The following is a 24936-nucleotide window of genomic DNA, read 5'->3' on the forward strand; positions in this document are numbered from 1 at the left end:
GTGTTGACAGTTTAGAGAAAAACATGTCTGCAGAAATTTGTTTTTTCTGAGTTCATTTGAACCACCCATTTTGAAAAATCATAACAAAATCCTGTTGTATTTTTTTTGAACTTCATCATGTGACTGTCCTGGTATTAATTATGCATATATATATTTGTTTCAGAATTAAAGAAAACTCTGTTTACCTTCGATTACGGAAAAGAAACCACTGCAATCACAGAGACTACCAGAATATTTCAAGAAATGGTATGTAACGTTCCACTTAAGCCTTTAGCAGTGTGCCTTTAATGATTGATTTTGTTTCATAAGTGTCACAAAAGCTGAGAGTTAGATGACCAGGACCACATAATAAAATGAGTAGTCTCCTTTCTACAGAAGGGCCCTGGGATTTGAGCATCTTACCCACAGCAGAGGAGAACAAGAACAAGATGTGGTCAATCCTTCCCCTCCAGGTTCTGGAAAGGCCAAGGTGCAGGGCATTCAAAGCTCAGGAGGTAAAACTTTAGCAAGCCTTAGCAGAATAAGGGCTGAGCAAAATCAAAATGATTGCAAAGGCTCTGCCTCTCCCTCTGTGCAAAGTCTCCCACATTTCTACTGGGGTTGGCATTTTAAGAAAAATGGCTAAGTGATTGTGGCTGAAATCCCCAAAGTCATTAAGGAAAGGAATGCATTTTCAGAGTGTCATGGAGACTTACAGGTCTCCATCAGCTTCCCATGTTTCACAGGATATCAGTGTCCTCTGGGCTTGCTTGTTACCTGCGTGGTTCTCAGCCCCCACCTTGGACCCAGAGGTAGTCCATTGCCACAGGATTTCAGTGAAACTCCTGATTGAGAGACCAATGTCTGGTTCATTCCGAATGAATTGCCTAGTAATGCTTCAGGCCACGTAATGCAGACATGGCAGACACTTATGGGGTGCGTTGCCACTCCATCTCCCTAGGATGTTACTAATCAACCTTGGCACTCTTGTCTGCTACACCCAGATTCTGCCTCAGCAATTCACACAACACAGCACGTCTGACAATCATCATCAACAGATTAGACTTGGCACAGACAGTTAGACCTATTTGCCATCCCTGTGCCATCTCTAATTAACAAGAGTGCTAAGGCATTTTCTAAGCAGTTCAAGTTTTAACTAAATATATGACCTGCAAGGAATTTATGTCTTATAATAAATGTTCAGCACAGAATAAATGTTCTACTATTCTAAGAACAATACAAGTTTTCTTACTAATAAAATAATAGCTGCTATTTATTGCTCTCTTACCAAGTGCTAAAAATACTTTATGTGTAATATTTCAGCTGATTTTTTTTTCAATAAACTGTAAGGCAAGTATTACTATATTTCTTCAGTTCTAAGATACCACTGATGATAATAGCTCTGGGAAGTGTTAAGAGAGGAAAAAGCAAGAAAGAATTACAACATACACATTGATTGCAGCACTCAACCTCCTATCAAACGTGTTAAAATGTATTTCTCAGAATTGAGGGATTATCAGGATATCCACACTGTTACAGCTGAGAAAACAGAGACATACAGAGACCAAGAACCTTGCCTGTGATCACAGACAAAGTTGCAGGGCTGGAATTTTTAAGTAGCTTGTCTTACTACAATCAGGTACCCCAGTCACTCACTGGTCTGGGATCTGCGGTGATCTACAGAAACAAATTGGCCTCACCTCTCTGCAGATGAACATATCAGACAATGTAGTGGAAAGTTCGAATTGAACCTGGCTACAAATCATCACAGATACAAAGTGAACTGCAGCCCTTATACTTTCTCTTTTCCTTCAGTGAGATAATCTAACAGCCCCAGTGCTATCAAAAGCTCTCTGTCAACGTTTTGTAAAAAACAAAGAACAAAAATGCCTAAGTTGAATATCATGCAACTCTAGAAAATGAAGGTTCAGAGTCTATATATGTATTTATTTAGAAAGACAAAACACTGCCAAAAAAAAAAAAAAAATCAGGATATAAAGTTGGACGGTATAGCTTAATTTCTAAAATATTCTGTATTTCTTAAAATAAAAGGAGAAACTAGATGTACATAAGATCTATAGAAAACAGACCAAAATCATGATGTTTGCTAAATTATGGATGATCACTTCTCTTTTTTTTTTAATTTTCTGTTTTCTGAAGATTTTATTTTGACATAGAAATAACCTTTTTAAAAAATAGCCTAGAAAGAAACAGTGTAGCAACAGTGAAGGGCTTGCCCAAGATCCTGTAGCTGAGGGTGTTGGGTGGGGGTGAGAAGAAGCAATAGGATTCTGCTGGAAACACAGGCTCTAAGCTACTTTCTCCCTGTGCCTAGGACACCAGCATTTCCCTCCCACACAAGACCCAGACATTACTTTCTACCCACAACACATACAGAGATCTTTTGTAAAATCAAAAAAACCAAAGGAAGATACTGAAAAAGTACAAAGTACAATTTGTAGTAGACGTTTCTCCTTTTGCTGTATGCCGTGTTGACAGCATTCCTTTAACATTCAGATCATGGAGATAAAAACGGGAAAGGAGATGGGAGGGAAGCCTAATCATGAAAAAGCATGCATGTCAGAATGGGATAAAAAACCTATGCCGTCTGTCAGACATACTTCTAATGAGTAGGTGTAGGAGAATGGGGCGGGGTGGGGAGGTGGGGGAATGAGATCCTTCCTCCTTTTTAAATTTGCAGTTCTTAGAAATAATTAGAATGTGTACCTCGTCTAGTGTAACTTCTTCAAAGATGCTTCTTGATGTTTTCTAAGGCTGTAATTCTAAGAAGGTTTTTATTGCTATTGTCGCTGTCGTTTTAGTTTCTCATAATTACTCATTATTTAACATTCTGGTTTTATTTGCAGCCCTTCTTCCTATTTGCTGTTGCTTTTCCTCACTGTGGGTTTTCTCTCGATATTATGCAGTGTGTACCCTGCCTAGCCGTGCCAAGTTATTTCAATTACTCCCTAAGGTGTTTATTGGATATAGGAAGAGTCAGCCTTCTCTGCCCTGCATATTTATAGCTACACTGACGTTTCAGAACCACTAAAAAGAGGGGCGGGTGGAGAGAGACAGGAAGGAGAAAGAGAAGAAAGAGTTGAATAGAATATTAAAGACTTTCTTAAAAACTGTACAGTAAGAATTAAAGAAACAGCTCTTATTTTCCTCTTGGTGTTTATACACAAGACCTGGAAAACGTCTATAGATTCCTCTACTGTGAACCGCTGATCCAGTGATTGCCAGGGATGATAAAGCGTTTGTTTGTTTGTTTGTTTTTAAGATTGATTTATTTAACAGAGAGAGATCACAAGTAGGCAGAGAGGCCGGGGGCGGGTAGGGGGGGGGGGGGGGGTGGGAAGCAGACTCCCTGCTGAGCAGAGAGCCCGATGTGGGGCTTGATCCCAGGACCCTGAGACCGTGTCCTGAGCTGAAGGCAGAGGCTTAACCCACTGAGCCATCCAGGTGCCCCTGATAAAGCGTTTTAAAATGTAAAGTGTCAAAGTCGTGTTTAATTTGGGTACCAATTCTCCAGCACCGGGGTTAGGCACAGCAAGCTTCCTGCTAACAGTGGCTCCTGTAGCTTCCAGCTTTCCCCAAGGTTCCCAAGTGGAGGGACCCACGTAGTCAAAAACCCTCGTAGTTGGCTGGCTCCGCACACAAAGTCACCTCACGACTCAGAGATGCAAAGTGAGGCCCAGAGAACAGACCACAGAGGTTTCCCCTTCTTATTACTTCATAAAATCGTCTCCTTGCCATGTAAACCGGTAGACTGGTTTTGAATGTAGGTGCTAGAATGGGTGTGTGACTAGGACAAATGCTTAATTTCTCGGGCCTGCCTCTGCATCTATAAAATGGAGGTCATGGTTCGATGAACACAACTGTCAGCGGTGACCCAGGCTATCATCCTGGGTTGCCTAGACGACAAGCTAGTTCCAGTAGGCCACTTACCCCCTATTTTGCTGGAGGAAAGGCTGCACCCAAAGTCAGTCTGATTATGGGGTTCCAGGAACAAACCCTGCCTTGTAAGTTTGCCCCTTCTCCAATAAAGCTAATTTTTAAACTACATCACATGACATTGTGGAATTCATCACAAAACCCAGATGGGGCCTACTTTGCACAGTAGGGATGATAATAGGCCATACCTGAACTTTACAGGGCTATTATAATGTTGAATGGGAAAATGCAGTGTTCGCTCATTGCTAACTCCACTTACCACCTGTCCTGTTATTTCCTCAGCAATTTTAAATCACTTTTTCAATGTAAAGTGTTTCTTTGAAAAAACTAAGTAGATTTGAAAACAAAAATACATTTAAAATATACATGTCCGTAATGGGAAGGCCTGTTACTCCCAGAGTGCAAGGACAGAAAGAGGGGTCACCTAGGGTTGGGTCTCCAGGCCCCTTGAGATAGCAGTGGGCAGGGAGGTAATGGGAACGGGTGAGGGGCAGCTGGCTGGACCTGGAGAATCTGACAGAAAAAGAGAGCTCCGTCTGGAAGGAAAAGCTGGGCCAAGGATAGGAGTGGGAAAGATGAAGCCTGGTAAATAGTGGGTCTGAGATGACCAGGGGAGCTGGGGCCAGAGCCAGAGGAGAAATGAGTGGACCGCAAGGGAGCCCTGGGGAATGGGAGCTGGGTGCAGCCTGGGTGGCTGTTGAGGCAATCATGGACCCCAAAACCACCTCCCATACCCATGCTGCATGTCCCACTTTTGAGGGTCTTAGCAGTGGGCCTCAGGGCCTCATGCTCAGTGAAGGCTCAATGAATGCTATTTATTCAGCCCTCACTGTCCCTGCCTGACGTCCCTTGCCCCCTCGTTCACATGTCCAGCAGAGCCAACCTCCTGCCTCATCACACTAGCCCTTTGTCGTGGCCTCTGCTCTCACCCTTTACTTGGCTTATAGCTGACTTTCTTGCTTCAAGTCTGACTCCCCAGTGTGACAGTGAGCAGGAGCCCCAGGGGACCCACATTTGTACTCCTGGCATTGAGGTCAGGCTCTGCTGTGCGTAGTAGGGACTTGCCAACCCGACACACACTTTGTTTTAAGCCCAAATACCTTTCAGGAGTTATGTTCGGCCTTTGAAGAGAGGAAAAGCACACACAGTAATCCTTTGCCAATCTGAATACCTCCACGGTGGACGAAAACCACCATTGGCAGGATTACACTTCATTTTTAAAATAAAGGGTAGAAGAAAAACAAATGTTAAAGGGGTATTCAATATGTATTTTTAAGTAAATAAAAATTCACGAGTCACCCACTTCTAAAATAAACAAGACTCATCTGCTTTAAAAGGCAAGCAGATCACAGCCCCTGAGCTCCAGGGGCTCCCTGCAGCACACAGCCTGCTGGACCGACCGGTTAGGGGCCTCCAAGGGACACTTCACTAGCTTGGGATGTCCTTTTCTCTGGTAGCCTTCCTCTTTCTGTTTTTGCAGGTGTAGCAAAATCTTAGTGTAAACACCTCTTTTGAGTTGTTTTGTTTTCAGAAAGTCAGAAGTGCTCACAGGAATATTTTTCTCCAGGCCCAATCTCCTGTATGGTGTGGGGCCACCCCTTTGTGCACACCTGGGCGCTCGCTCACCCACCGGGAGTAGGAGCAGGGGACTAGCCGGAAGTGTATGGATAAGAAACACAGAGGATTCTAACACGTGGCCAAAGTGCATGTGTTCTAGCCTCACCTCCCCGACCCTGCCTGAATCCCTTGGCTGCAAGCCAGATGTGAGTTGGAACCCTCCACTTCTCCCCATGGTCCCCCACTCCAAGAACTTCTTGCCGGGGTCCCCTTCTTCAAGCTTGCATTAAACCTTCTGGAGAATAGGAGAGAATCTAGCAGACTGGAGAACTAGAGACAAGGGACAACATTCAGGGCATATGGAATTTATACTCGGGCCATCTCCATGATCAAGGGCTGGGAAGGCTAAGTGGGAGTTGGGGGTGGGTGGTGCAAAGAGGTGAAGGAGGAGATTCTTCAGCAGATTGAGAAAGGGGGTCCCGGAGCAGAAGTGGAGGGAGGGGAGAGGCGGGAAGAGGAGAGCAGGGAACTGTGTGTCCATGATGGCTATAAGTTCAGCCCTGGGCTCTCCCCTGGCGGCTGTTCAGCTGTTGCTTCTCCACATCACTGCTCCGAGATTACCAGCAAAGAAAATCACCTTATTCGTGTACCGCAGGACAGTACAACTCATTCCTGTTGCTCTCCAGTGAAAAGTTGGGGGGAGAAGCGAGCCCTAAATTCATCTCCACGCCTTCGTTGTCTCTGCTGATATTTCTGAGCACCAGTCGCCCTAATGGACACAGAAGATAAAAAGGCTACATATTAATGCATACGGGACCACCTTCAAGCCCTGATCTGTCCCTGGATGGCTCCAGAGCTTCCGGGAATCGTGCCCCATTCTGGGCCTCAGTTTCCCTAGGTGTCAAATAAAGGGCTTCAACCAGATAATCTCAATGTTCATCCAGCTCTATGACTCTGAAATTCTAAATCAGACCTCAGTCTTCAGGCCCACTCCATGTTTAAGTGTTCTGTTTTGAATTGGATTTGTTGCTGATCTTTCAAACTTGAGAGCTTTTACATAAAAATCCAATTTTTATTTCTCTCCAAAATCCGCAACCCTGGCAACACAGCCGCACTCCTGCCTGGCGAGAGTCCGTTGGAGCTGAGTAGTGGCCTCCCCCTCCAGTGGACTGCAGGTTTAGCTACCCGGCGCCTGTGGCTGTTTGAACCTTCGTCCCCCTCCCCTTAAGTCTAAGGGGCCAGGAGGTACTCAAGGAAAAGTAGAACTAAAACTTGGACGCAAAACAAATCAGAAGGTGCCAAAGTGGGGAAGAGCTCCTGCAAGGTGACCAGGCTGAGAAGCAGGAGGAGAGAAGTCATCTCTGGGGGATGTTCTAACAAGGCTGGACATGGAGGAGCCATCCATCCTGCTGCCGGATGTGCCAGAAAGGAGTGTGCTTCCTCAACAAGCAGAAGAAGTGTGGAAGGAGCGTGCCGGGGGCACAGAAACACCACGCATGAGTCAGGCCTTCCTCTGAGCCAGAAAGAACACACTGATGTCGTCCTCTCAGGCCCTTGGCAGCTAATCATGTGTTCCAGCTGGGAATACCGTCCAGGACCATTGGCTAGGGCTCGAGTCTCCAGAACCATCCATTATCACGATGGGTGGATGCTTTTGGAGAGTTGTGTGAGGTTGCTAGTGCTATTATTACTTTTATAGGTTTTAGCTATTAAGTCCTGCCTGCCTACTTAGTTCAGACGGCTTTAACAAAGAAACCCCAGAGACTGAGCAGCTTATAAACAACGGAAATGCACTTCTGACAGTGTCAGAGGCTGGAAGTCCGAGAGGATGACGCCAGCAGGCCTGGGTCCTGGGTGGGAGCCCGCTCGCGGCTTGTGAACTGTGGACTTCGGTCGTCTCCACTTGTGACATGGCAGAAAGGAAGCACACCAGCTCTCCACCTCTTCTGAAAGGGCACCAGTTCTACTCATGAGAACTCTATCCTTCGGACCTGATTTCCTCTCAAAGGCCTCACTTCCAAAGACCTTCACAATGGGGGTTAGATTTCAAAATGAATTTTAGAGGAACACAAATATTCAGTTCATTAAAGGTAACCTTCTCTTCTCTCACCCAGACACTATCCTAGTATTTACATATTCTATCCCCATTTAATCCACAAACAACCCTATTTTACAGGTGAGGACACTGGGGCTTGGATAGACTTAATAACTTAAGTGATTAATGGTCCATCAACTTATCAATGGTAGAGCTCAAGCCTGGGTCTGAATTATCCCAGCCCTGTCAGAGCATGTCTGTCCTTGCTTCCAGCCACACCGTGCTGTCCCCCTTTCAGAGTCTGGCCTCTAAAGCCAGCATCTTTACTACATTTCTACTACCTTCACTTCACTGTCTAGAACAACCAACACCAGCCCTGGAGAGGTAGGCGATCACAATTATATACCCCAACCCAGCATTCTGTGCCGGTGTCCCCTCTTTATCACGAGTGGTCCTCTTTGAAAAGGATAGACAAGGAAAAAGGTAAAAGAATGATGAAGAAACAAACTATAAATGAGTATTAATCAAGGCTTTGCTGAATTCTGTCATACACACAAGAACTTATTTTCATCACCACTACATCCTGCCTCGTGATCTCTGTTCTCCAACAAAATTTGTACCTGTTTTTAATACCTGTAACTGGCTAACTGAGCATCTGCTATTGTGTTCTTGACAAAAATGCATAACCTGAATTTAATCAGAAGGAAACATAAGACAAACTCAAATTCGAAGGGCAAGCTATAAAATAATTGGTTAGTACCCTTCAAAAGTGTCAAGGTCAAAAAACACCAAGGAATTAGTCCAGATTAAAGAAGAGTAAACTGACACAAGACTGAAGATAGTATGTGATCCTGAGTTGGTCTGACCCAGAAAGTGTTGGGTCTGAGTTGGGCTGACCCACCCGTGGGACAGTCTGAATAGGTCTATAGATGAGGCAATAGGCTTGTGCCAATGGGAAGTTCCCGAGTTTGATCACAGTACTGTGATTGTGAGACATGGTCCCACTTAGGGAATTTGGGTAAAGAGAAGGTGAAAATCCTTTGATCTGTTTTGGCAACTGTTTGTAAATTATTTCAATCTTTGTAAATTATTGCAACTTTCTGGAAATGATCTCAAAATGAAAATTTTCAGGCAGTTTTTTAAAAGCTACAGAGTACTGGAAAGAAGCAAAGAAGTTACCCTCCCAAGTACAAGTAGGCCTTCAGGAAAGTATTTAGTGAACCCAACTCCTGGGTCATATTTTTGGTCTCAACCCAAAATGTCGAGAGGAGATGACAGAAATTATTTATAAGAAGACAACTAGGACATGTCTATTTGGGAGCCACGATCCAGTGTGCTCACAGCAACAAAGCCCGATTTTAATACCAATTTTTGAGAGGCTTTGATCTGAAAGATAAATGCAGATAGGCTCAGTGCCCGCAGGTATCAAAACTTGCCATTTCTCCTAAGGGCCAAACGCATCTCCAAGATACAATGTTTGATTATAACAGAAACTTTTGAAAGAAAAACATTTCATTCTGACACATTTCCTATAGAGGAACACATTTCCCTCCTTTTAATTAGGGGGATTTATTCCCTTTTTAAATATTTTCAAGGCTTTCAGTCTCCAAGAATTATTAAACAACAGAGACATTGTGATCCGAGTGGAGCAATTTCTTAGGATTTATCTCTGTAGCCCTTCCTGAGGCTTCTCCTTGTTCCAGGCAGCTCATGCAGTCTGAGGCAGAACACCTGACCATGATCACAATGTGAGGAATGTGAGCTCTCCATTCTTCTGTTAGGTCAAGATTTCCATCCTGTACCTCTTGAGTCTGCACACTTACCGATGGCAAATACAGAAACAAATATCTTCTACTATTTTATGTCATTGTCAATGGCAAGTGTTCCTGAAGTCCTAGGGAGTCTCCTTTCTAGATCCCATTTGTTTAGGGTTTGAGATAAGGGACATCGGGGTGAGGAGGGGAGCTCACTGCTACTTGTGTTGGTAACTTACATGAACTTGCTGGGTTTTTTTATCAGCTCCAAATCTTGCTGGGATGTGCCTTTACCTTTGGTCTTCTCTTTTACTTCCCTTTTTCTCATTTTCCACTTGATTTTGCTCCCACCAGTCCTTCTGTTTCCTCTCCAGTATTGCAATAGCTGCTAGAAATAGAAAGATGAATAGAACAAAGTCCCTGCCTTCAAGGAGGGCATATAAAGAGGGAAAAATAAGGGGGGAGGGACAAATAAGGGAACCACTATGGTTCTTGTGAAATGACACTAAAAGAGAGGTAGGTTGAAGTCTGAGGAATTAGTTGGAGGTGACAGGCATTTACCTCTGCCTGGAGAAGGACAGGAAAAACTTGCTAATGAGGTACATTTGAGCAGAGTGTCCTGCAGGAAAAAAAATTAGGAAACCAAAAAACAGAGAGAGATGGTGACTCAGTGCAAAGAGGCTCCAAGGGCAAAATAATCTTTGGGAAAGAGAAGTTCAGTGTGGCTGAAGGATGTCTGTGAAATTTTGTCTAGTTTTGAAACTAGGAGTCAGGTGAGAGCCATGCTGGGAAGGCTGTTACTTTCTTTTAAAAATATATGTTTGGGGAATCATTTATCTAGTTTGTCATAGAAATTCAGAACCATACTTGTGAATTTGAAAGCATTTTCAGTAGTAGAAACACCATCAGAAACTGTCACAACAAGCAATTATTAAGTGCCTACTATTTTGAGCTCAAGGTCAGTGTATTAGTCTGAATATTTCTACTTAAGCAAACAACTTTAGAGAAATGAAGGAGTTTAAATTTCTTATGGCTGATTTTTTAAGCCAGATTTATACAATCCATACTCTTCCAAATGCTTCCTCAATTATAAAAATATAGCCAAATCTCCATTATTTAAAATCTGATGAAAGTTAAAAAGCATTATTAGATTTTCTTTAGGTCCGTGTATGACAACACGTTTTCCATGAACATTTTATACTCTCTATAATGCTTTTTAGGTTTCTGGTTCTGGGTACAGTAGCGTAAGCACACTCCACCCACTCTGGCCCACGGAATACCACTGTGAAACATGGTCAGAAAACATGGAACAGGTACTGGAGGGCTGTGAAAAGTAAATAGTAGCAGGTCGATTGAAGAAGAAAACCAGAATTAGGAGTACCACCAAACCGACAGTGAGGTTAGCATTTTGTTGTCCTCTGCTATCTCCCAACCTAGACACAAGGCTATCTGATCTATCTCAGTGGTTACTAATGTCTGTTGTTAAACTGGCATCTGGAATGGATCACTAATTACTAGCTGTATGACCTTGACCACGTCTCTTTCCACCTCTGGGCCTCCTCTGTAAAGTGGGCTGCCTGATCACTTGCTCTTGGAGGTCCCACCCAATGCAGATGCTCCAAGCCTTCACAGATGACCTCTAAGGAGCACCAAGAGGCAGAGTTAGGAAACTAATGAGGCTACAGCTGAAGGACCACCCCCAGCCCCAATCCTGGTGACCATTTGAGTTTGTAAAATTTGCCAACTTAAAATAGTTAACCACAATTGGTTAAGAACCTTGTCTCCTTCCACTGTGGCTTCCCTTTAGGTCAGGCCTCATTTTCATGTTTTGTGTCCTTTTCCTTAAAGAGGATCCCCCAGATTATATAAGCTTCAGAGCTTGAAACCTGGATCTGCCCCCATCCTATTCAGATACTTATAACCAAGATGGCATTCAGCTAGGAATTCTGATGTAAGAATCCACAGGTATTTTATTGGAAATTCATTAACAGGTTCTTGTCTTAGAAATTCAAGAACGGAAACACCTACTTTTCTTTCAGTACACAGCTTCACATGACTTCTTCGGGGCTTCCCGGAACCTTACCACCTTATGGTCATTGTCTGTTTCATGACTATAAGCTTCACAAGAGTAGGGACCATGTCTTTTTTATTTGCTGATGTGTTCCTGGCCTCTGTTTGCAATGCCTGGCCAAGAGTAAGTACTCCATAAACATAATCAAGGTAATGCATTAGTTTATGAAGGCCTGTTATCCTTAAATATACCTTATCTTTTTCCATGAAGAATTTGAGACTTGAGCACTCCTACTCTGGGCCAGGCACAGAAAGTAGCAAGCTCATCTAGAAGACCATTGAAAGTATGTTACCAATTGATTTGCATGTCCAAGATATGAAGCACTTGCTGCTGTGGTCAACACTGATCTAGCAGCAGAAGTGTAAGCTGAAATTTATTTAGGAAGGAGAGCCAGTGCTGAGAGTATATGAAACCCTTCTTCTCTTCTTTCAATGCCCTATTCCTCACTTAAAAGGCACTGAATGAATTTTGATTTTGATTTTGATGGCCAAAAAAGACCCCCTTCTTCCCTTAACGTAGACAGGTAGATTTTCCCTTGGGCCGCCTTGATGAATAAATCAAATGCCCCTCTTTTGTAGTCACATCTTTTCTACTTCTCTGAACTAGAATTGTAGAGGCCAGACTATGGACCTCTCAGGGGTGGTAGCGGTTCTTCAAATGCCCCCCTTGTTTTGCTACATCCCACAGGCTAGGAACTGTCTTTCTCTCCTGCTCACATCTTCCAGGTAGGTCCAGCTGCTCAGTATTTTCTACAATGGCAGCAGCAAAATCCACAGTTGAGAAGTCTCCACCCAGGAGCAGAAAGGTGACAGAGCTCAGGAGGGAGAGAGACAGCAAATGTTGATGGGGCTTCAAAAGAGTAGAGAATGACAGCAAGAGGGGATTAAGAAGAAAAAGTGGTATGGGAATTACCTAAACTAATTACATAATCTCATCAAAGGAAGATTCCCAAAAGGAAATGGAAATTGTGGAAGGCGCAATAACTCTAGAGCACAGAGAATTCTGTGCTTACAATATAAATATTCAGCAGAAGAAAAAAATCAGCATTTGGGTAGAAAAGAGTAGGCACGTCCCCTCTCTCGTTGAGTGGTTGTTTGTGATGGCGGTTTCTAAACTCACCGCACCCACCCAGGCGACTGGCCTGCCATCCTTGTCCGGAGCAGCCAAGGGATGTGGGTGGTGTGGGCAGGAGAGGGGGCTGCTTATGTGGCAAGCCATTACAGGTTCTCATTTTGATTTCCCTCAAGCTCTGTGGGTGCTCTGCACCTCAAATTCCCAGCTGTACTCTGGATAATGAGGAAAATTATTGGCCTGACCTGGTCCTTTAATTTTTTTTCCCACTCATGGTTTGAGCTTTCATTAGTTTTCATTTCTCATTAAGAGAAAAATCAAAGAGTGAGAATTAAACACCTCTTGATTGTTATCCTACTGAAAATGGGAAATTGAGAGTTGTGGGGCAGGAACTGAATGAAAGGCCCAGCCGAGATGACTGAGTCCCCATAGGGCATGTCAGAGGCATTGGCTGTCCTTCTCCTCCCCCTTGAGAACAGTAGGGAGCCATCTAACACCCAGGAATGCTTGGAGTCTCTACATTTAAGACTCAGAGTTGTAAAAATCTGGCACATTCTCTGAGCAGAGAGAAGAGGCTGAAATCACACTGGGCTTTCCTCTTTTTAAGCATTGCTTTTGGGTTCCCATTAAACCTTACCCCTGCGGACGCCACTCCTCAGGTATAGAGGCTATGTCCAGCCCATCTGTAAATTTCATACAGGCACGCGGCAGTATGTCAGGCATGTGGCAGGCTCGGCGAATGAATGGAGAGCGTGAATGAACGCATGCGTGCTGAGATGAACTGACTGCTCTTAATTTCTGTGTTTGCGTGCATGCTGAATATGCCCCGCCTCGCTGCATGAAGGAAATAAAAAACAGTATGGTGGTTGTTCAAAAAAAAAAAAAAAACAAAAAAAAACTAGCACTACCATATGCTCCAGCAATTTCAATAAAATATATACCTAAGGGAGTTGAAAGGAGGGACCTAAACAGACACTTGTATACCAGTGTTCATAGCAGCATTAGTCACAGTAGCGAAAAGGTAGAAACCAAGCAAGTGCCTATCCACCATGGACAGTTCGGATGAGTGGACAGTCCGGAAGTGTATATCCATACAATGGAAACTTAGTCAGCCTTTAGAAGAACGGATATTCTGACACATGCTACAAGCGGATGAACTGTGAAGACTAAATGAAACCAGCCAGGCACAAAAAGACAAATATTCTCTGATCCCCTCTATATGAGGTACCTGATTATTCTTTAATGAGTGCAGGAATTCAGTGTGCCATGCTGACAGTCACACCACAATGTGAACATACTTAATGCCACTTAACTGTGCGCTCAAAAAAAGGGAGAATGGTAAAGTTTATGGCTGTATATTCTACTGCAATAAAGAAGGAAGTAAAGCAACCTTCATTGAATGTACGGACATTTCTGAGTCAACCCGGGGAACATCGGGGCTGCCGGTATAGTTTGATGCCAGCTGTATGTGAAGAAGGGGGCCACACTGCTTAAGGGGAATGTGGGCCTTCCTGGCCTTCACAGCTGTGCAGGTCCCCTTCCCCCATGAGGCTCCGTAAACACATTCAGAGTCTGCCATAAAATGCATCTGCCCCCAAGCTTTGAAAACTGGAAATTACAGGAGACTCTGCCTTGTCCCATGAGTTGTACCACCCACGAGTTAACCTCATAATTACTCACTTGTTACTGCAGACCGGCCTCCAAGGGACAAACTAGCAGTAAACCTCTTTGGGTTCACTCTTTCTAGACGACGAGCAATATGCCAGAGCTCAGCAGTGCAGACAGAAGGGACTGAATTTGAGCTTCAGTTCTCCCTATTATGACTTGTGTGGCTTTAGGCAACTCACTTAAGTATACCTCAGTTTCCTCATCTATAAAATGGGAATACGACTGTACCTACCTCACAGAGTTGTATGAAGGCCTAAATGAAATAATAATGTAAGTGCCTAACAGAATGGCCAGAGTAAAATGAGTATCAAATGAATACAACTTTTGTGAAAGAGATACATTACAGGTGGTAATGGGTAGAGCAAGGTTGGTCACTCATGTCATGATAGGAGTTGAAATATACGCTCTGAACAGTCAGAACCTTGCATAGGCCAGCCAACCAGAAGAAGCCTCAGGGATGAGCTGGGATACCAGCAGGTGATTAAATGGGGCTTTCTAGGGGGATGGGTAGTTCTCAAAGAATCATTTTTATTTCTTCTTGCCCCTCATCCAATTTCTTAATCTTTGGAGTAGTTTCCTCTTGAAGATAGATGTATATCATTTTCTCACATCTACTAGAAGGTTTACTCATCCATGCTTAGGAAATATCTCGAGATCTGAATATCCAAAGAATTTAGAATTATGTTAGCATAATGCCAAGTAAACAGAAAACCCATTAAGAAGCGTTCCAGGATGACATCATTCCCGTCCCTATGATGGGACCTCTGGCTGCACAGTGATGCTTCTCCTTGCTTTCAGTCAGTCAGATTATCATACTGATAGTGTCGAATTGAACTCACTGACTTTAATTATTTCTTAATTTTAATTATTCAGGTGGATCTTCCCAAAACCTGGAGAAATTTCTAGAGACGTAAGTGAAAGAGGGATATACGAAGTTGTTTTTAAATTGGGTTTCTCATTGTGAGGAAAGAATGAAAACCCTCTGTTGTCACCCTGTAATCACTTGTACTGAGCACCAGTACCTTGCTAGTGACTGCCACACACTGGACATTATCACTTCTTGGACCAGTGGACATAGAAAGTGATTAATGTGCATATGTCCTTAAAGAAGGATCATAAAAATGCATACAAAGAGGGTCAAACTTAAGTCTAGCTGAAGTAGCTGGAAAAAAGGCAAAACAAACAAACAAACCAAAAAAAAACTTCATTTTCCCACTTTATGTGCTCATTTTGAGCTTAAAATTCAGAAGCAAGGCCCTGGCTGCCCAGAATGGAAACATTGGGAAGCCCTGGAATTTCGAAAGTTCAATACTGGAGCTCAGCTATCCAGATGTCCTACAAATCTGGACAGAGGGAAGCCAGTAACACTTGAGGACAAAAGCTGTGAAAAATCCTAAGAAGACGGTAACGTGTATGCCTCCTGGAGACTTCAGTCCACCCTTTTCAATTCTATGCACTTAAGTGGTCTTCCCCTCATGGGGAAGTAATTTACAGATTATACAGAAGAAGGGGAAAAGAGGAAGAGTGATCATGGAAAGAAAGAAAAATAGCAAAAGTTACCAAAGTGGGGGGTGGGTGGGGCACACAAAATTCCTTTCATGGGCCCAGGCTGTGACATCAGCTAACACTAAGTTTGGTTTCTGAGGTTTTGCCATTCACAGTCCATCTCTGGCTTCTCAGTTTGTCTAGGAACCAACTGTTGGACCATCCAGCCATCGTCATATATGCCATGATTGGAAATGATGTCTGCAATGGGTGAGTTACAGAGAAAGAAAGCTTTGAAAATTCTTGGACTCTGGGTACCCCCCCCCCGTCTTCTCTTCTCCACTCCACTGTGTTACAGTACCCTCCTATTGAGTTGAATTTCTCTGTCTTAGCAAGTCCTAGACACATATGAAATTGATAAAACCAGCCCGTAAAGCTGGAAGACCCTTTAAAAAATATCTGATCCATTAATTCTCTGCTCTGATTCCCAGCAGATGGGTATGTCACGATATGAGTTCTCAGTTGTATCACAAGATATATGCTGCTACTAGCCAAGAATCCAAGCCTGAATATCATGGCCTTTTAAATAAAACCAGGGTGAATCACAGCTACCCCATAAGAATAGCTTCCTCGCTCACATTCTGATGTCGGTATTCATGCGGAGAGAAAGCATAGACTTGGAGCATTTGCCAACAAACTGTATAGTTTACAGCCACTCTTATTTATGCCCATGGCCCATAGTAAGAAAGCAATTTTGCTAAACTGCTAATATCAGTAGTGATTTCAAAATGTTGAATGCCTTAGTCTCCCACAACATTTTGGAAGGTTTCTCAAAAATTGTGTGTACCCCTAAGAATATGCTGCACATGTGAATGCCATCTGTCCCGTGATTGTGGCCAAAAAGGAAAAAAAAAAAGGTGAGATCAGATCTAGAACAACTCCCCAGTAGCCACCCACCCACCATCTCAGAAAACAGAAAAGTAAAGCCAGGAGAGATTATGTGACTTGCCTGATTAATTGATTAATGGCAGAGCTGGCCTCCAACCCAAACGATACTAGAAGTAGGTCATCCTACTGACTGCCTGTCCTTTGCTTTCACTCACCAAGCTCTCTAAGCCTGTGCTAAAAACCCAGTTCAATATTACTAAAATGTATTTGCCCTCACCAACACCTCCATGAGGTAAGAAAGCCCTGGAACTCTCACGGTGAAGGAGGTGTAGACCTAATTAGTGAAGTGAGTTCAGGTCAGTAGATACCATACTGCCGTGCAGAAATACTGATGTGCCAAACTCCGCCTTGGCACCCCCTGGGTTGGTTTACCACCCTCCCCCGAACCCCAAAGCTCCCAAGAAAGACTCAAGTCCCAACTTCTGTGATGAGCCACATAGAACTCTCTGGCAAATAGCAGACACACCTCCAAACTCTCCATGAACCAAGAGTCACACTACCCCCTAGCAGCCTTAAGTATGATTGTCCCTATTTTGTAGATGAACAAACAGGTTCTGCAAGGTTAAGGAACTTGCTTATATTGCTACAAGTAGCAAGGCTGAGAGGCAGACCAGGTTCCCTGAGGAATTTCTGTGATCTTTTCATAGTCCACACCTGCCTTAACTGCGTTCCTTTGGGCGATCACTTTTGTAAACATATGTACTGACCACCTACGGTGTGCCAAATGCTGTACCAGGCTCTGGGACATAATGGCAAAGAGGCCCCAGTGCCTGACCACAAGGAGCTTATGGAAGGGGAAGCACTGAGCTTCAACCCCAGCCCTATCACAGAACAGAATGAACCTGTGTCACATCAGCTAGCATACCTCCAGCCTCCGGATCAAGTTCTCCCAGAGGGGACACAGAGCAAACCACGGCTAATGAGCCCAGAACACCTGCAGAGAGAGGCTTTGACTCCAAGAACCCAAACCTCTTCACCTGCATTTTCCAGCAGAACCTGCTTACTCAGAGTCCCTTCCAGCCCAGGCCTACTTTTCCTTTTCCAAGGAGCCAAAGGGCAGGCAGACATCAGCCAGAGACTTGTGCCAGCCTCTCCCCCCGCCAGGGATCTGGGCAGAGAAGCAGCGAGCATTTGGGTGAAAGAACGGGGTTGGCAGCGTGGGATGTCCCCGCAGTGCCCACTTTGCAATGTCCTGCGGTGGGGTTAGAAAAATAAAGACAGATGGCAGCTGTACCTCCCCATCTGCCAGCACATCAAGGTGGAGCAGACAACCCAAAATGAGCAGAGCGATCACATAAAAAGCTCAAGCCAGCAACGAGTTGCATAATAAGTCCGCCCTGGAACAAGTTTGGGGATATTGGCTTGACTTTTTTCTTTCCTTTTTTTTCTGATGATGCTAGCATTTACTGAAATAATGCAGCCCTGTGCTTTTTCTCAATTCTCCAAACTCACGCAACTACTCAGTAAGTATGTGCTAAATGAATGAAGGTCGTGATTAGAAGATAGCTTTTTAATGTCTGGGATTTAAGAAGAAAGGTCACATAGACAAACACAGCTTTCCCCTGTGACTCTACTCTGTTTGGCCAAAGCTAATCCAGCTTCCTTTGGCTTGTCCTGTCACTGCCCTCGAAAGCGATGGAATGCCTATGATACACAAAGCGAAAAATGCCTGGAAATAGGGCAAATTTGAGTGAGCTAGAGCAGCAGAACCTTGAGTAGCCCGGGCGGCCTGGGAAAGGGAATGGCTTTAAGGGCCTCAAATCATAAATCCTTCCTCTACCCCACAACATGACATGCCACATATACTGACATGGTTCAGTTTTGTTTGTTTGTTTTACAGTGGACCCAGAAATAATTAATTATATATTCTTCACCTAATGGAAAGAGCTAGGACCACCCTACACAGGTTGTCTGTGTTCCCCGGCACCCAAGTTGTTTTGTTTTGTTTTGTTTTTCCTGGCATTTTCTTTCTTTTTTTTTTTTTTAAGATTTTATTTATTTATTTGACAGATCACAAGTGGGCAGAGAGGCAGGCAGAGAGAGAGGAGGAAGCAGGCTCCCCGCCAACCAGAGAGCCCGATGCGGGGCTCGATCCCAGGATGCTGGGATCATGACCTGAGCCGAAGGCAGAGGCTTTAACCCACTGAGGCACCCAGGCACCCCTTTTCTGGCATTTTCAATGCCAGTGTTTCTGATGTCACCCAGGGCAGCCGATCAGCACTGCATTAAGAGGAAACCAGCAGGGGTGACTAGACGCTGGACAATAAGGATGGCACGTGATGTGATAAGCACTGGGTATTTTATAAGACATGAATCACTGACCTCTACCTCTGAAACCAGTAATATATGTTAATTAATTGAATTTAAATTTTTTTAAAAAATTTAAATAGAAAAGAGGAAACCAGCCAACATGCTGATAGGTCACTGGCCCCAAGGAGCCTGCACTGGCAGCAAACACTCCATTCCATCCAATCAAGTGGTAGAAAAACCAGCAGAGAAGGGAATGCACAAAGGAGTTCTTTCTCCCAGCCTCCTCATGGAGGCAGGGGCAGCCAAGGGAAGGATAAGGAGGTTCCCAAGCAGCCAGCATGTTCCAGGTCACCCCCACGTTCAGGGACCCAGGATCTCCATGCGTGGGGTAATGTGGGCCCGCTGAGTCCCCAGCCCTCTCCAGTCTGTGTCAAGATGCCTCCTCAAGGCGGGTCGGTGGGAGGTCAGCGATGCTGTTACAGCGGGCTGGCCTGAAGAGAAGGGCTCCCTGCGTTCCCTGGCCGCTGAGAGAACTCAAGTGCAAGCTTGAGTGAGGGCTGAGCACTCAGTCGTGATGCCTGTCTGGGCTTCAGCTGTGGTTCTGGGAAATATTTTCCACAGAGGCTGTTTGCCTTCTGACATTAGCCAGGTGAAATCTGCCTGGAATGGCTGCCAGGGTAATGAGAGAGTCACAGCCGGCCCGGCACCCAAGTCACAAGGCTTATTTTCACGGTCAGACACAATTCATGAGGATAAGGACAGGCTCTGAGCCACCCAAGGGGCGAGAATCTTTCTCTGTGGCCGGCCGCGTGCTCCTGACCAGAGAGCCCAGCCCGAGATGCCAGTGCTCCCTCATCATTTCCCTGCCACCAGCATCACGTGCCCCAGGCTTGCCCTGTGTAAGCTTAGCACCCCCTTACTCCTCCCCTCTCTGAGTGGCCAGTGTGAGCTCACCGGTGTGTGCGGAGGGATGCAGGCTCTGGCGTAGGCAGGTAAGCCTGGGCTCACAAAGCAGACCTGACACGTGGGCTGGAGAAGGTTAGACGCCTCCAGCTCAGTCTGCTCAACCTGCGGCGGACATCAGGGAAGGCCTAAGAGATGTTTCCCAAACTGCTGGGACTCAGGTCTCCAAGATACTAGTGCTAACTCTCCTCAGAAACTACCAGATAAGAAGGAGTGGGCAGATCCAAATGGCATTCACAGTCTTTTAGGGACAGAGTCAGAAGGCACCTATGGATACATCCAGAAGGGGTGACCCACCTCCTGTCACTTAGATCCATTTGCCCTCTTGAACTAAGAATCAGTCAATTTAGGGGTGCCTGCCTAGCTTAATCGGTAGAACGTGCAACCCTTGGTCTTGGGGTCATGAGTTCAAGCCCCACGTTGAGCCTAGAGCTTACTTTAAAAAAAAAAAAAAAAAAAAAGAACCAGTGAGTTTTGCTATGCACATTAAAGGGTTTTATTGGGGCACCTGGGTGGCTCAGAGGGTTAAAGCCTCTGCCTTTGGCTGAGGTAGTGATCCCAGGGTCCTGGGATAGAGCCCCGCATCAGGCTCTCTGCTTGGCGGGAAGCCTGCTTCCCCCCCTCTCTCTGTCTGCCTGCCTCTCTGCCTACTTGTGATCTCTGTCAAATAAATAAATAAAATCTTTTAAAAAAATAAATAAAGGTTTTTATCTAACAGCACACATGTGTAAATTATGTAGCTGTGCACGATGGAGCAAAGATGACTAGAGAATGTTCTGCCAGCAATACCAAGGCTTCCATTTTGAATTCACTTAGTAATTAGCCATTTCTGTTATGCTTGCTTCAGTTATGGGTGCTTTTGCAAAAGCACAAAGTAGCTCAGAATACTTGTTATCATCAGGGTTGTGTCTCTAGCCAAAGAATAATCATTAAATAGGGAGTTTGGGAGACTTTTCTCCATCTTAACTCATCTTGGCTTTATGTGATTGGAGAGCCATAGCTCAGCATAATTGCCTTGTGCCAAAGCGCTAGTGTATCAGCAGGAAAAGAAAAAAAAAAGAAGCTGAAGTGCCAAGGCAAAAGTTAATAAGCAGTATGTGCTCGCCTTACCGATGATGGGAGATAAGATATCCATTTCAGCCCTGCTGTGACAGTACACACACACACGCACACACACACACACACAGAGTGAATATCAAGCTTGGTGACTCTGGGTGGGTCCTCCCCGGCTGAGCAAACCCACAAGGCAGTCTGAGTCCTCTTCACAAACTGGGGTCCTTCTAGCACCTTCTGCACATATACAAGTTAAGCCAAAGCCAGTACCCAGCCTTCAGCCCTTAGTAGGTAGGCACCCTAATCTCATATCCTTATGAAATCTTTTTATTCAGGTTGGAGAGATTTTTACTCATAAAGTAGTATAATTTTTCCCAAGGTAACAAAAAGCATGAATTTAGCATTCTGTTCTATATGCTGGGGTTTTGGAAAATAGGACATCTTTCTTTACTTTTTTTTTTTTTTCCCCAGGGCTGGGTGGGGGAGTTCTAAGCAACCCATTAGATAGTATAGAAGTATGGACCCCACCCACAGCTAAGACCTTACTGGCAGCCCATCAGCCTGGCTCTGCCTTCTCCTCTTCGTGGGTACATCCTGCTCATCACAAATGAGCCATAGTGTTCTTTGCATCCGTGGTCATCCTGTCACCTCTGGATAGCAGCAATTCAGTGATTTTATTTGGCTAAGTGAAATAGGTGGGGGACAAATAGCATAAAATTACAATGCTTTCTGCTCCTCCCATTAAAGCTTTGGTGGAGTTCAGTTTTTTCCCCCTTTGCTTGAGAAAGAATAAAAATAATATGAGAATGTTTTATTTTTATTATTTTTCTGATTACAAAATAACATCTGTTGTGAAAAGTTCAAATCATACAGGGTGTAGGAAGTGAGTTTCCCCATAATCACTCCCCACCAGCCCTCTACCAGCCTGCTCCAAGCTACCCAATAGAGACAGTTTAATGTATCTGCATCCAGATTTTTTCTATGCAAATTCTAACTTACAGACTGATTAATATTCATTGAAATGAAATAATAGTATGCTTACTGCTCTGTAATTTCTTTTCAATCAACAGTACTTTTTAGCAGTCTTTTCTATGCTAATGCATACAGACTACTTCATTATTTTTAATTTTTTTTATTTTATTGAGGTGAAATTTACATAATATAAAATTAACCATTTTAAAGTGAACAATTCAGTGGCATTTAGTAACGCAGAATGTTGTATAAATATCACCCGTATTAGTTACTTTTTTCTTTTTAGTGGCTGCATAGCCTTCTACCTCTTGGATGTACTAGAATTTATATAACCAGGCTTTTGGCTTTTTCTGACTTTACACTATTTTACACAATGTTGTGGTGTTGCATTGTTGTATATATGTCTTTGCACATTTGTGGAAATGTTACTGTAAATTTTAAGGTCAAAAGTTAAGCCAACTTCAAATGTTGATACTTTTTTTTTTTTTTTTTTTTTTTTTGAGAGAGAGACAAGAGAGCAAGGGGGTGGGTAGAGGGGGAGAGAAAATCTCAAGCCGACTCCCGCTGTGCCCAGAGCCCAACTTCAGGCTCAATATCATGACCCTGAAATCACGACCTGAGCCAAAATCAAGGGCCAAACACTTAACCAACTGAGCCACCCAGATGCCCCAAATATTGATACATTCTGAAAAATTGCCTCCAAAATTGCAGCATCGATGTCCATTTAGGAGCCCCCTTTGAAGGGATAACAGTGGAGGGGCACTGGGTGGGTAGAGTACAGGACTCAAGGTTGTAAGTTCGAGCCCCATGTTGGGTATAGAGATTACTTAAAATCTTAAAAAAGAAAAATTAAATTTTTTAAAAAGTGATAATAGTGAACATACCTGGGGGCTTTTCTGTCCCTTCCTTCCATTGTCTCTTATGCCTCAGGTCCAGCCTGTGAGTAGGAGACTAACTTTTTCTGGTTTGGAACCTGTATTAAGTTCCCAAAAGCTGCCATAACAAACACCACACACTGGGTGACTTCAAATAACTCTCACAGTTCCGGAGGCTAGAAGTCCAAAATCAAGGTGTCAGCAGGGCTCTGCTTTTTCTGAGAGGTCCAGGGGAAAAATCGTTTCTTGTCCTTTCTGCCTCCTGTTGGGGGTGGGGGTCATGGAGAGGGCTCCCGGCAATCCTCAGAATTCCTTGGTTTATAGCAACATAATTCCAATCTCTGCTTTCAGCTTCCCATGACCTTCTTTCCTGTGTGTGAGTCTGCATAACACCTCTTCTTCTTGGAAGGACACTTGTTTTTGGATTTAGGGCCATCTCGAATCCAGTATGACCATATCTTTACATTTGCAAAAACCTTATTTCTGAATAAGGTCACATTCTGAGGGAAATTCTTCAACCCACTGTAGGATAATTATGTAAATTTGGAATTTTAAGGACTAAAAATAGAAAACAACTTATTTCATTTAGGTTAACAAAAGGCACTTTACAGAGTAGCTGAAAATCTTAGCGAATTCTACAATGTATTCCCAGGTTAATGCAGGTTAGTATCTTAACTCAAACTTAATGTATTCCTGAAAGTGTGTAAGTTCGAATTCAATGTAGAAAGGAAGGATGTGGTATGGATACATAATATGTCATTTTATTTCTCAGTAAAATTGTATTTTCCTAACTGTGATATATGTGAAAAGTTTAAAGATGAAGTTACAGATCTCAAAGGGTCAAAGAATAAGTAACACAAGACTCCTTTTGTTCTATTATTGGTCAGGATAGGTAAGGTCATTGCTGCAGGAACAAACAGCCTCAAATCTTAGTAGCATAAAGCAACAAACATTTACTCTACTACATTGTCACCCAGGGATCACCACGAGACTCTATTCCAGGACTCAGATTAGAGAAGCAGCTGCTATATAGAATGTTGCCCAGACTCATGACAGCATTCTAGAGGTTCTCATATCAACAAACGTGACACATGTCACTTCTGCTCACAACTGATAGGCTAGATCAGTCACATGGCCCACCCAACCACAAGAGAATCAGGAAGCCTAACATATTTTGCAAATAACACCAATAACTACTACATTGTGTGTGGGTGGGGGTTAATGGATGTGTATGCATTTATCCTTATCTACTAAGATATTTTCTATTTCTTTCACCAACAGGAAAGTTGACCCCGTCCCAGAAATGACCACTCCTGAGAAACTATACTCCAGTATCATGCAGACTCTGAAGTATCTAAATTCCCACCTACCAAATGGCAGCCATGTTATTTTATACGGCTTACCAGATGGAACATTTCTCTGGGATAATTTGCACAACAGATATTATCCTCTCGGTATTAGTTGAAGATACTTTTACTCTTTAACAATGTCAGTTTTACATGGTTCAAATATATGTAGTTCAAACCGTGTACGAATACACCCAAAGTGCCACCACAGGGCATAGGTCAGAACTGGTGGAAGGCGAGAGCCCTGAGGTACGCTTCTAAAGGTCAGTATCCAAAGATGGTCAGAACCAGATCCAAAGTCAGAAAGGGCAGAAATTTTTAATGTATAATTAGGACAAACCGAAGGGTAAGAGTTTAATCAGGAAACTCCTTTAAGGAAAAGTGAAACCTAGAGTAAGTGGATAGAGCTCAAGTCAGAGAAGGGTTTTTCCAAACCTCAATGGTGAGTGCCCCCTGGTGGCCAGAATTCTAAGAAATTCTGTGGACCCTGGTGGCAGTTAAAATTCTACACAAAACATCCTCCAATGAGCTTGCTTCCTGCTTCTACACTCTCTTGGAGTCCTTGGCTCTGAAATGCTTTGAAGATCTCCAGAAACTTTCAGGAGCATCTCTAGCATTCGAGATTCTTTCTAAACATTGTAAAAATAATAGTAATTCACATCAGGAAGGGCTGCCATGCTGATCCTTAAAACAATCCTGTTAATCCAATTAATACTATTTTTGTTAATTCCATTTTATTGGTGAAAAGCCCAAGGCTCCAAATGTTGCATGACTTATTGTATGTGTAATCTGGGTGTAGTAGGGCTCTCTCTCTGTTTGGGAGAGAATGTCCTTTCAAAAAATATTTATTATGTGCCAGGCACTGTTCTAGGTACTGCGTAACCAAAAGTGAACACAATAATCAAAAATCCCTGCCAACATAGGCTTGTGTTGCAGTAGGAGTATGCCAGAG

At 43.7% G+C, this 24936-nt stretch overlaps 1 protein-coding gene across 1 annotated transcript in view; it reads left to right on the forward strand.

Annotated features, from left to right (window-relative positions):
• Positions 1-24936, forward strand: part of AOAH (acyloxyacyl hydrolase) — a 158448-nt gene that overhangs the window by 111971 nt on the left and 21541 nt on the right. Inside the window, exons 13-16 of the mRNA XM_032871529.1 lie at positions 164-246; positions 14966-15002; positions 15773-15847; positions 23920-24092. Coding sequence (XP_032727420.1) covers positions 164-246; positions 14966-15002; positions 15773-15847; positions 23920-24092 — 368 coding nt within the window. The remainder of the gene's footprint in view (positions 1-163; positions 247-14965; positions 15003-15772; positions 15848-23919; positions 24093-24936) is intronic.

The sequence above is a fragment of the Lontra canadensis genome, unplaced genomic scaffold (assembly GCF_010015895.1).
Source record: "Lontra canadensis isolate GAN:19392208 unplaced genomic scaffold, GSC_riverotter_1.0 scaffold2, whole genome shotgun sequence".
In the NCBI taxonomy this organism is placed as follows: Eukaryota; Metazoa; Chordata; class Mammalia; order Carnivora; family Mustelidae; genus Lontra; species Lontra canadensis.